Source organism: Sapajus apella, unplaced genomic scaffold, assembly GCF_009761245.1.
Source record: "Sapajus apella isolate SASKATOON/1434 unplaced genomic scaffold, GSC_monkey_1.0 scaffold17, whole genome shotgun sequence".
Lineage (NCBI taxonomy): Eukaryota > Metazoa > Chordata > Mammalia > Primates > Cebidae > Sapajus > Sapajus apella.
In genome coordinates this window covers 17,249,883-17,262,579 of record NW_022436957.1, presented here as the reverse complement: position 1 = coordinate 17,262,579, position 12,697 = coordinate 17,249,883, and the positions used below count along the sequence as shown (strand labels likewise).

At 35.5% G+C, this 12,697-nt stretch overlaps 1 protein-coding gene across 8 annotated transcripts in view; it reads right to left on the bottom strand.

The window, feature by feature from the left end:
- Positions 1–12,697, bottom strand: part of CNKSR2 (connector enhancer of kinase suppressor of Ras 2) — a 292,101-nt gene that overhangs the window by 86,747 nt on the left and 192,657 nt on the right. For 4 of the 8 annotated variants that reach the window (XR_004271141.1, XR_004271143.1, XM_032286106.1 and 1 more), the window contains 2 exons: positions 9,460–9,549; positions 7,577–7,791 (listed from right to left, as the gene is read on the bottom strand). Coding sequence is in view for 4 of the 8 variants with exons in the window: in XM_032286106.1 (XP_032141997.1) it covers positions 7,577–7,791; positions 9,460–9,549 (305 nt within the window). In the remaining 4 variants the exon portion in view is untranslated. The remainder of the gene's footprint in view (positions 1–7,576; positions 7,792–9,459; positions 9,550–12,697) is intronic. The other 4 variants (XR_004271142.1, XR_004271144.1, XM_032286107.1 and 1 more) reach the window with 1 other exon arrangement.

Here is a 12,697-nt window from a genome sequence, read left to right as displayed (position 1 = left end):
AGTAAGGCCCTAACCCTCCTCAATTCTATGAAGGCTGAGAGAGGTAACGAAACCATAGAAGAAAAGTTGGAAGCTAGCAGAGGCTGGTTTCTGAGGTTTAAGGAAAGAAGCCATCTCCATAACATAAAAGTGCAAGGTTGGGGAAAAAAAAAAAAAAAAAAGAAAGAATGATACGATGAGTTTGGAGACTTGGGTAGAAGGGCAGGAGAGGGGCAAGGGATAAAATACCGTAAATAGGGTGCAGTGTATACTGCTTGGGTGATGGGTACTCCAAAATCTCACAAATCATCAATAAAGAACTTACTCATAGAACCCAACATCACATGTACCCCATAATCTATGGGAAAAAAGCAATAAATTTAAAATTAAATAAACTGAATTTATAGATGCAAAAAAAAAGTGCAAGGTGAAGCAGCAAGTGCTGATGGAGAAGCTACAGCAAGCTATGCAGAAGATCTAGCTAAGATGATTGATGAAGGTGGCTACACTAAACGATAGATTTTTCAATTTCATTACAGATGAAATGCCTTACAGTGGACTTTCATGGCTAGAAAGAAGTCAATGCCTAGCTTCAAACCATAAAACAGGCTGACTCTCTTGTTAGGGGCTAAAAGAGCTGATGACTTTAACTTGAAGCTAATGCTCATTTACCATTCTGAAAATCCTAGGGCCCTTGAGAATGATGCTCAGTTAACTCTGCCTGTGCTTTATAAAGGAAACAACAAAGCCTGAACAATAGCACATCTATTTATAGCATGGTTTTCTGAATATTTTAAGTCTATCATTGGAACCTACTCCTCAGAAAAAAAGATTCCTTTCAAAATATTACTGCTGATTGACAACACACCTGGTCACCCAAGAAGTCTTTTGGAGATGTAAAGATTAATGTTGTTTTCATGTTTGCTAATATACCAGCCATTCAGCTGCACATGGATCAAGGAGTATTTTAAAATTTCAAGTCTTGTTATTTAAGAAATACATTTTGTAAGGCTATAGCTGTGACAGATAGTGATTCCTCTGATGGATCTGGGAAAAGTAAACTGAAAACCTTGTCAAAAGAATTCACTACTCTAAGTGCCATTAAACACGTCTGTGATTCACAGGAGGAGGTCAAAATATCAAGATTAACAAGAATTTAGAAGAAATTGAATCCAATCCTTGTGGATGACTTTGAGGGGTTCAAAACTTTAGTGGAGGAAGTCACTGCAAATGTTGTGGAAATAACAAGAGAACTAGAATTGGAAGTAGAGCCTGACCCTAATTTTGAATGAAGTTCTACTGTGGGTATAATGCTATTAAACAGCATCTCATGCAGCTAATAAACCTTTGGTAAAGGAAGAGTAAATTGATAGAGCAAACTTTGTCATTTTATTTTAAGAAATTGTCACAACCACCCCAATTTTCAGCTACCACCACCCTGATTAGTTAGTAGACAACAACATTGAGGCAAAACCCTCCACCAGCAAAAAGAAAAATTATAATAATAATAACAATAACTTGTTGAAGGCTCACATGATCACTAGCATATTTTAGCAATATTTTCTAATTAAGTTATGTACATTGTTTTTTAGACATCATGCTATTGTACACTTAGCAGACTACAGTATAGTATAAACATAACTATTATATGTACTGGGAACCTTAAATATATTGTGTGACTTGCTTTATTGTAATATTCACTTTATTGTGGTTGTCTGGAACTGAACATACATTATCTCTGAGATACGCCTGTATTAGTCTTTGTATATTCCACTGCACTTAGACTGGGCTTTACACATGGTTGCCACTACTACACTTGTTGTTAGGTTTCTGTTAAATTATGCTATTTTTTGAGGGGCAATATATTATGCTAAAAGCCAGACTGCAAACGTTTACATCCCAGCTCTACCACATAACTACCTAATTAATCCATGTCCCTCAACTTTCTAGTATGTAAAATGAGGATAATACCTGCAACGGAGCTTCCTCACAGCATTATGAAAATTAAATAAGATAGTACAAATACTATCTTATTTGTACTATCTTACTAAATCAGATGAGAATAAGAATATTAAATTTTCCTAGTGTTTATTTACTTGCTAAATTTTAAAAAATAAAAATGTTTTTAACAGTTCTATCCCTCTCTTCCCTCCATCAAAAAAAGCCACAAAACCTCACAAATTGGCCAGAATGGCTCAAAGTACTTATTAGACATAAAACAACTGAATGTTTGCAGTCATATGATAAAAAACAAAGACAGGCCACCCTAATGTCTGAATGTCATGAAAGGAATTATCCAGATTTTTGAACACCTACTAAAAGTCTGTTTTTAATTATCCAAAATTATACCAGTATTCAGTTTATGAAAGTATACCTACATACTGCTCGAATCTATAATCCAATTTTACTTTTTCTGGCATCTCAGCATATAGACTTAAAATAAATGACTATTATTATTATCATTATTAATTTTAGAGACAGGGCCTTAATCTGTCACCCAGGCTAGAGTGCAGTGGTGTGAACATGGCTTATTGCAGCTTTGACCTCCGAGGCTCCAGCGGTTCTCCTGCCTTAGCCCCCCAAGTAGCTGGGACTATAGGTGCATGCCACCACATCCAGCTTATTTTTGTATTTTGTGTATAGATGGAGTTTTGTCATGTTGACTAGGCTGGTCTCAAACTCCTGAGTTCAGGCAATCCACCTGCCTTGGCCTCCCAAAGTGCTGGGATTACAGGCATGAGCCACTGCGCTCGGCCTAATTAATTATTTTGTATAAGAATTCAGTTTAGCAGCTTTAATGTGAGAGCAAGTTGTCATATGCACATCATATTAGGGAAAGATAAGTTCTACAAGATTTAAAGATGAGATTCAGAATAATTCATTTATTCTTTAAAGACTTTTCTTACCACATCTGAATTTCACACATATACACACACACATACAGACACACACCACAAATAAAACTGCTGTCTGCCTTTTCTTCATGTACTTTCAGGTTAGATGAGGGCTTTAGAAGCTAGCTGCTTCCACATTTTAAGACAGAATCAGTGAGTAGGTAAAATAAAGTTATGCTCTTTTGAAAAATGCTATAACATGCTTGGCTGATGGGCATATTAGGACCTTTGTAATGAGATGGCAGGGAAAGGAAGCAAGCAAGAACTAGCTGGAACTGAGGTTTTTCAGCTGGAGTGAAGGAGGTAGGGCAGGGAATGTGAGGCAGCTAATCCTGTGCATTATTGGACCCTGTGTGGCTGGCCTAGGGAGATGGAGGGGACTTTGTTTGCAGGTTGAAGATACTAAGAAAGCCAATGAAGTTCCTGTCACATTTACTCACTCACTCATTAGTTAACTTACTCATAACATTTTTATTGAGAGCTTATAAGGCACTACATTTGTACTGGTGCTGAAATACAGCACTGAACAAAATGGAAAAATTGTCCCTGCTTATCATTATGGACATGGGCATACCTGTCCTGCCATGTACAGGAGAGAAAGACACTAAGCAGACGTTCACATAAATATATAATTAAAAATCCCAAGGAAGGTTTTGAAGAAAAACTACTGGATGACAAGAGAACATAGGAGAACTGATTTAGTCCAGAGGGTAGTGGTCAGGGAAGATCTTGTGATTTCAGGTTTAGACATGCAGGCATTCTTGGGAGAAAGAAGAGATAAAAGCATTCTCAGTAGCAAGAATAGCATGTTGTAAAGGAAACTGCTGGCAAAGAGCTAGTCAATGACCAGGGTAGCTAGAGCAGAGTGAATGATTTCCTTTTAAATAAGTTTGAGGAAAAAATATATAGAATATGTATTTTTTATTAATATGTGGAATTGATAAAAAAAATTTATAATCCCATAAACTTCTAAATCTTCATTATAAGATAATGAATTGAGCTCTGAAGCCAAACAATATTTGCCTCGCTTTGTGTATTTTTATTGGGCTGCTTTCCACAACAGAACAGTGAAGATTATACTCTAGGTGTGCATATAAGGAATACTATATGCATGTATGCACACACCCCTTTACTTTGCTGTTTAAGGAGATTTAACGATGATATGATCTTGCTATTAAATTCACACTAAATTTTCCCTCTTTTTTTTTTTTTTTTTTTTTTTTTGACACGGAGTCTTGCTCTGTCACCTAGGCTGGAGTGCAGTGGTGCGATCTCAGCTCACTGCAACCTCTGCCTCCTGGGTTCAAGCACATCTCCTGCCTCAGCCTCCCAAGTAGCTAGGACTACAGGTATGCGCCACCACACCTGGCTAATTTTTTCTATTTTTAGTAGAGATGGGGTTTCATCGTGTTACCCAGAATGGTCTTGATCTCCTGACCTTGTGATTCACCTGCCTCAGCCTCCCAAAGCACTGGGATTACAGGTGTGAGCCACGTGCCCGACCAATTTTCTCTAACTTTTAACTCAACATATTTCGATTACATAGAGCTAGTATTACAGCAGAGATAGAAGCCTATGAAATGCAATACTCAATCTTCATAGTACTCTTCCACTTAGTTCTATTCCATTAAAGATGGCCATGTTATCCAAAGGAGTAACTGGCAAAAATGAAGATTAGTGGTTCATCATGAAAGTGATTAGATTACAGATTGATACTGATATTATGTTTTTGGGAAAATTTAACATAAGGAAAAAGCCTTTCATTTTCAAGTAAGTGTGTATAAACAGATAAAACAAAAATTCATGTGAAATATAAAAAGCTATTATTTAAGCATATGTTGCTTTGTCTCTAAGGTCCAAGCATTTTTAACTATAATATTCTGTTGTTCCAGCAACAGATCAAGCTAAATAACTACTTGTGTTTTATAATAGCAGCAGCTCTGTATGTTTTCCTAACTTAATAAATAATAACATAAAGCAAAAGATAATTTTGGATAGAAATCAATCCAAGCACTGAAAACAGTATTAACATCAACATCCGAGGGCACATGCTTTTTCAAGCCAAGCCTTTTCAAAATGCACTCATTTATTCATTAAAGCACAAATGCCTCTGCATATGGAATATGTACCATGCATGAAGCAATAGGGTAGACTGTGGAAAGACCCCTGGAGTAGGTGATTTGGGTTATAATCCTGACAACAGCACTTACACTTTGTTTGCAACACAACTTTGTGTAAATCATTTCTTATTTTGAGTTTTGTTATTTGCAAATATGGTTGTTGTGAGGTTCAAAAGACATATCAAATGTGGAAATTCCCTTGCTAACTGTGAAAGCACTAAATAAGTGCAAGGTGAGCTCTTCAAGGGAACTCAAGAGTCTAGTAAAAACCTCACCAATTAAAGTTCTCTCTTTTAGAACATTGATTATAGACATCCAACATGCACTTGGGGGTTAACAATTATTTTGCTTCTTCTAAACCTGAGAAAAGAGTTAGAAAGTACCCAGCCTTCTACTCTGGAATTGGTATATCAGAGTTACAGGGGAAGATTTCCCCCAAAGTTAACAATATTCCTTGCTCTATGCTGGTGCTCTATCAAAAATTAGTTGAGATAGATGTCATCTATTTGGGAAATACCATGTTACAGATTTAAGACATATATAATAAAAATAGGGGGGCAAAACTGGACTCCAATTCCTTTCTTACAGTAAATTTGTAGAAGTAAAGTTAGTAGACCAGGTTCTCGATATACATAACTAAATCATGTCCTTCTCAAAAATATTCATAATATTCCTGATTACAAGTTTGACTCACCTTTTACTGTTTTCCCTAATTTAACACCTCATAGTTCACAAGACTCAACTACTTTCCTTCCCCACACAGTATAACATCTGTCAGGATATGCATGGCAGAATGGAACAGGCTGAGTATTTAAATGTGCCTTCAATGGCTCACTACTCTTCTCAGGATAAATCCAAACTTTTAATAATTTTATACACTCTGAGTCAAAGTGATGGTCTCCTCTTCCTTCTCTAGGTTCATCTCTCACTAGCAACTTCCTTCTTGAATAGGCCATCTGTCCCTCATCTTCAAACTTTTGTTCAGGGTATTACTTATGACTGGAACACCAGATTCTAGAGGAAGCTCAGTGCTCATACAGCTCTTCTGAGTAGCGGTAATAATAAAAGTGGTCCCCTTCAAACAGCTAAGAGTACTGATTTCAGGCTGACTCTGAATGTCTATGGAAAAAATAATAATTCCATAAATCAATCATTTAATGGAGCAGATTTTGATACGGGCACTAGTGTCTTGGAAAGAGACTTGAGAGTATGTAACTGGGGAAAAGGGAGGGTAGAGAATGAGGCACCTAGGAGTGCTAATGACACTCCAGTCCAAATAAAAATATTTTTCTATACTCAAATTTTATGAAAGAGCTATAGAATAAGTAGATGACTTAAGAGACTTATTCAGAGAAACAACTCAAGAATAAGTTATTTAATCTTTCACATTTTGTATGCCTAGATGGTATACCTTCTACAGCAGGAGCAGATTAAAATTTTTTTAATATTTTAAGCATTAAGCACAATCATTCAAATTACTTAAAACTTGTAGTCCATGTCTTTCAAGGGCTCCTAAAAAGAAGCTATAGTTCTAGTGACACAACAAACTCCTTTTAACCAAAATGGTTTAATATGCGTAATTTTGTGGATTGAATGTTCTTGCTAACACGATTCTCAGCTTCCCCACGGCCATTATCCTAGTTTCTCATCATCCATATGGCTTGGACTTAGTGGTCCTGCCTTTGACGTCTCAAATGATGTTCTGCGCTAGAGAGATCAAACAGGCCAATTTGATCATGCAAGTCTCCAGCTCAAAGTTATTCAATAGCTCTTTATTACTGCAGGAAAGAACCTAAGTATTTTATCATACAATTCATGATCTAACCTTTACCTGTGCCTCCAGGCCCATCTACTCTCCCTTTCTCATGTCATTTCCTCCTATTGTTAATAAATCAGCAATTATAAGCCGCATGAAATCCTTGGAATGTGCTACATTCTCACACATTTGTGGTGCACCTCCATGTGCCTTTGCACTAAAGTACTGCTATTCATATTTTATTCTTCATTCAAATGCTACCCCCTCTGAAGCCTTTGCTCACTTCCCCTAAAGACTAAGGCTTTCTTTCTCCTAAATTCCTCTCATACTTTCTGCACCCACCCATAACAACAGTTAAGTTATATTGGGACTCTCAGCATGTCTTTCTCCCCATATAATGATGTGTCATGTCTTCCCATTTTACCTCTAGCTTTACTCTCCATGTCTAGCAAATAATAGATGCTCATTTTTAAATGGAATCATGACTATATTAAAATTACGACTTTAATGTTGAATTTTGCAGCTATCTGTGCATTGCACAGTATCACACTGATGATTAATCAGCTATTTATTATCGTTCTCCATCAATTTTGTACATATTGTTATCCCATTAAAAATTCAACTTGCTACAACTATGAACTCATTGAACGCATAAACTTAAGAAAAAAAATCAATTACCCATCATTTTTTAAGAGCATAAACTTTGAAGTTAGGCTCTTTTGTGAAAATCTAGTAAAAGGAAAAAAATAACCTGGAATTTACTTAAAAGAGTCACTTGCTAGTTGACCAATAAAAGCTATATCAAAAATCTTTGAAATTTTACTTACATGGTATAGTGTAGTCTCTGGCACAGGAGTTCCCATGATGTCTTGTCTCAGTGCATCCATTTGTAAACTAGGTAGCAATGAATAGTGAGTTGGGCTATTACTCTTATCACCCTTCTTTTTTGACTTCTTCCCTGTGTCCTTTTTGCTATTTCTCTGAAACATGTATTCTTCTTGAGCAATCTTTTCATTGCTCATATACCGAAGTAGAGAGTTTTCTATTGAAAAAGAGATAAATACACCAATATAAATATACAAACACCCCAAATTTATTATGCTTTCTCAATTGTGCTATTATTAGGTTGGCACAAAAGTAATTGCAGTTTTTGCCATTACTTTTAATCACAAGAACCACAATTACTTTTGCACCAACCTACTATATTTCATTTCAGAACTTTAACTTGATTGAACTTATAAAATATGTAGTGAAATACAGTATATCTTAATTATTTGGGATAAGACAATAAAAAATAGTTAGCCAATAGATTATTTCTCCAAGTTTTATCTTTAGACCAACTACATTAGAATCACCTGTGGAACTTGAATCAGAAGTTCTAGGCGTGTGGTTTATAAAATCTGTAACAAGCTCCCTCAGGGGGATTTTGCCAAAGCCCAATAACAAACACTGGCTCATGGCATGCAAGGTAGCATGCTTGGAGAAGTTAAAGCCCACGTTAAGAACCAATAGTAAGGAAATTTATTCAGGAATTCTATGCTTAAAATGGCAGTCAGCATTAGTACTTCACATGGTCCCCCGTCTCCACCAACAAAAGTCACTGTAATATGAAGTCCCAAAACAGTGACTCTGAGATAGCATATGATAAGCATTTCTCTTTTATATTTTTCTTGATTTATTCTATAGAACAAATGAAATTAGAAATTGAAGATTGGAAAACAGAATGAATACATAGATGCAAAGGAATATGTCAATGTTCCTGTATTTATCAACATTTTAAAAAATGCTCACTCCATAAAACAAGTATTAAGAAGACTAATGAATCAGATATTCATGTTTGCTTGTCCATATGGTCTGTGGATCTGTGCAGTAATAAAATAAATTCTGTATACTGGCTAGAAATAACAAGAAAATGGGTCAAATATATCATGAAGGAAGCTTAGTGAAATTACATTCTATAAATAGTTTTTTGTTTTGATTTATTTTTCAACTATGACCTTACGGCTTTCTACTTCAGAAAGTGGAAGTAGCAGCATGACCCACTGGGCCCACCATACCCACACTTGATCAAATCCTATTTAGTAGGGAAACTTTCAGTTGCTCTCTTTATTGCTCATCTCTATAGCAGGATAAGTGAACATAAAAACTTACTTTTGGTAGATATTTCAAGAGTAGCCCACCCCCATATAAGACGACAACTCTGAACAGCAAACAGAACAGGAAAAAAAAGCAAAAGTTTTTTTCTATTTCTACATGTTTTTGTTAGAAGTCACTGGCCCAGTTTCCATTAGCTTTTAACACATGTGCTTCAATGCTTATTTTGAGGTTGCTTCCATACAAAAGTGGTGAGGTTGCATTGTGGACTGATGAGGATTGATGATAAACTCTTCCTATTCACTGAACTTAATTATTTTATGCGGTTTCACACTTCTGACCTTGTGTTCCAAATATTAACTTTCAAATAACAATTAGATATTCACTTTTAACACTGTACTTATCTACCCTGAACCCCTTAGAAGGCATTCAGAGACAATGTCTATTTAATACTGGGTCAAGATAGTCAAATGTTGGTCTGACTTGGTTTTGTTGTACAATAAAGTCAATGATAGAATAAGTTTTCCACTGAAGCCATAACAATCTATTTACAGAACATTTAAATTTGCTTACTGTTCAAACAACCCAGCCTACACTGAAATTCTAGAACACTTACCTCTTCTACTATCTCTCTTCATCTTATTTGGATCTTCATAGTCCCCCACCCAATTATATTCCACTGGCATAGATATAGGTCGTAGCTTGCCTAAACACAGAGAACAAAGTTCATATCACATTGTTTTTCTTCCCCATGTCTGCTCAAACTTACACTGATTTTTAGCTAAAGTCTACCAAACACACTCACTCTTATGCAACATTATGGCTGGCATTTGCGTAGATGGAGAAAATGTATTTTGAGCCAGAAGGTGAAACTGCCTATTGGCCAGTTGATAAAACAAACTTAAGGTACTTTTTATAAATAATAATGAATAGCCTAGGTTAACTCTCTTAGGAACACCAGATTTTAAGACTGTAGTTTTTTCTTTTTCAAAGAGGATAATCAAATAAGCGATTTTATTTTATTTTCAGTAGCCAGATCTCTATCTTATTTCCTAATGCCCAAGTGTCTATATCTCGATAGCCAACCTCCAAGATGGTAGCTTTCTGTGTTTAACCTATCGGACCACCCATTGGTACCACCCACTGTTTCATGTTGGAACACCACAGGATAACTTTTTATCTTTGCTGCTTCCTAACCCCTATCAACATACATTTTAGACACCACCATGCCTCAAAAATATGGTTAGATTCTCTTTCATGTCCTATAGCTAAATCTGTTTCTAAGCATCTCTTTTGCTTATAGTGAGCCTGCCCCGTTTGCAGATCCAAGTAATCACTGCTTTGGTCTGTCCCATTTCTCCCTGGGTCTGTATCCTTACTAAATTTCACTTCAGCAAGGAGAACTCATGGCAAAGACTTCAAGAATAACTTTTATTTTGGTGAGGTTTCAGTGTATTATTTTTGTTCCACTTGAAATTCCTGAAGCCTAAAACAGCCAAAGAAAATAATTCAAAAAATCCTTTAACAGGATACCTAGCACAATGCCTGGCATGAAATAGTTGCTTAATAAATTTCTAGTGAATGAAAAGCAGGGACTCACACAGGACTGGATCATACAAATAATGATGGTTATTATGATTATGATAATAGTAGAAAATGTATATATCATTTGCCATATATCACATACTAAGAGTTTTATAAGTATTAAATTATATACTCATGTTAATTAAGAGAAATATGCTATCATTATCCTCATTTTCACTGATGAGGAAACTAAGGTTATGTAACTTGCTCAAGGACATACACCTGGTAACTGCATTGTATCAGGATTCAAAACCAGGCATTCAAATATTACTTCTGTTATAATTCTTGGTGACTTCAATATTCACCCTCTGAGATTCTGGCCTTTCAGTTTCTTGAGGTTCTCTCCTACACTGATTCTTGTGGTCATATGCTTAATCTCATCTGCAAAGGCTGCAATCCCTTTAAATATCCCACTTACCAACTACTACCTTTTGTATTTCTAGCACACTCCCTACAATACTCCAAGTCCAACAATTCTTCCTCCTTTAATCTATTAATACCTAACGTATCACTTTTCAGTATCTATCACCTTCTTTCCCTGCAACTTCCTTCCTCACACAGCTAAATTTTGTGATTATTACAGTCACTCAATGTGTTTTAAAAAATTCTATTAGGATAATTCTAATTCTGTTCTTAAGGAAAATATATCAATCTTATGGCTTTTTATTGTAAACACTGATACAGTTTAGTCTGTTTTGCTAAGCTCTTGTAAAATCTGAAGAATTAACTGGACATGATAAAATTATTAATGAGCCAAAAATGTAGTATTTATTTAATGGCTTCTTTTCAAGGTATGTAAACGACTTTATAAATGATCACCTAATATTCCAAATTCTCCAACAGTATATCTCTGCTCTTTTACAGAGGGAATTTGAGTGAGATGATCTGAGGCAGGATACGTAGTCAAGGAAGTAAACATGTCCTCACATGGTGACCATACAGTTAACACAATAAGCCCCAGCATTCACATTGTAGTCCAGCTCATTCAAACACAGCTATCTATAGCAGGGAATTTTCCTTGCAGGGAGCACATGCATTTTGATTACACCTGTTCTCAGACTGACCCTTTGCTTATTATAATAGTAAACAACAAACCCCTGGGTAGAGATTTAAGCTGTTAATGAGACTTGCAATGTATGAACAAGCATGTACAGCTACTGTGCATGTGCACCCAGAGGACCACCAAGAACATGCTTACTAGCAACACCTCTTCCTATTCCTATGTGAATAATTATGTATACTTCCATAAAGGGAGTCTCCCTAGTGCCAGTCATGGTGGTCTCATCCTTAGGAGCAGCCTTCCCTGAATCCTCTCTCATGGTGTACTGTCTATTCTGCACCTAACTTTCATATTTTTTGTCCTTTGCAATAAATTGCTCTATGCTACACCTCCTTTGCTGTGTGTCTCTTGTTGAAATTATTTTAAGCTAAGAAGAACCGAGGTCTCACAATAGCCATCTCTAGATCCAGGTCAATATTGTGCCAAACAAAGGTAGGGTAAGGGTTTGAGGGAAGGTCTCTTTTTTGTTTTGTCTATTTCTACCATTTTGCAAAGCCAGTCCTCCAGATTTTCAATGTTATGAATGCTGTATTTTCAAAATATCTACAATTTATTTCTTTAGGATCTGGTTTTAAAAATAAACTGTACTTCAGCACGGGCACTGAAACTGAAGCAATTAACAGTTCTAGCACTGTTTTTACATGTCACCACAAAAATCTTTTGAACAGTGAAAATCCAATAAATAGTTAATTGTTTTACTTGCTCTACATATTATATATATATTAAAAAGCTAGTTAGATACTTCTTGAAAATTGGTTGTTTGGAGTCAAATGTGCACAAAAACAAGAAGAAACATACTTCACACACAGAATATGAAATACATAATTGTTTTCATTGTATTTTGTGTCATCTCTGAAATTCTAATGGAGCTAAGTCACTGAAGCATGTAATTAAGCCCTTGATATGTCTGGTTGTATAATCAGTCATAGAAACAATTATGCGGAAGATTTTTAACACTGACTTTTCCGGGAGTGACTTTTTAAACAGAATTATACTGTGTATCACTAGCATACAATTGAAGGAAAATATATTAAATCAGAAAAAAATTGAGAGAAAAAGCTTTACTAAAATTTACTTTTGGAGAACATGAGGTTTTGCTTTTATTAGTTATAAAACTATAGACTTAGCAACAAATAGAAATAAGTATTTTAAAAAATAAAGTATACTATTGATTTGGGTAGAACAAATAATACTGTTTATAAGTACTGAT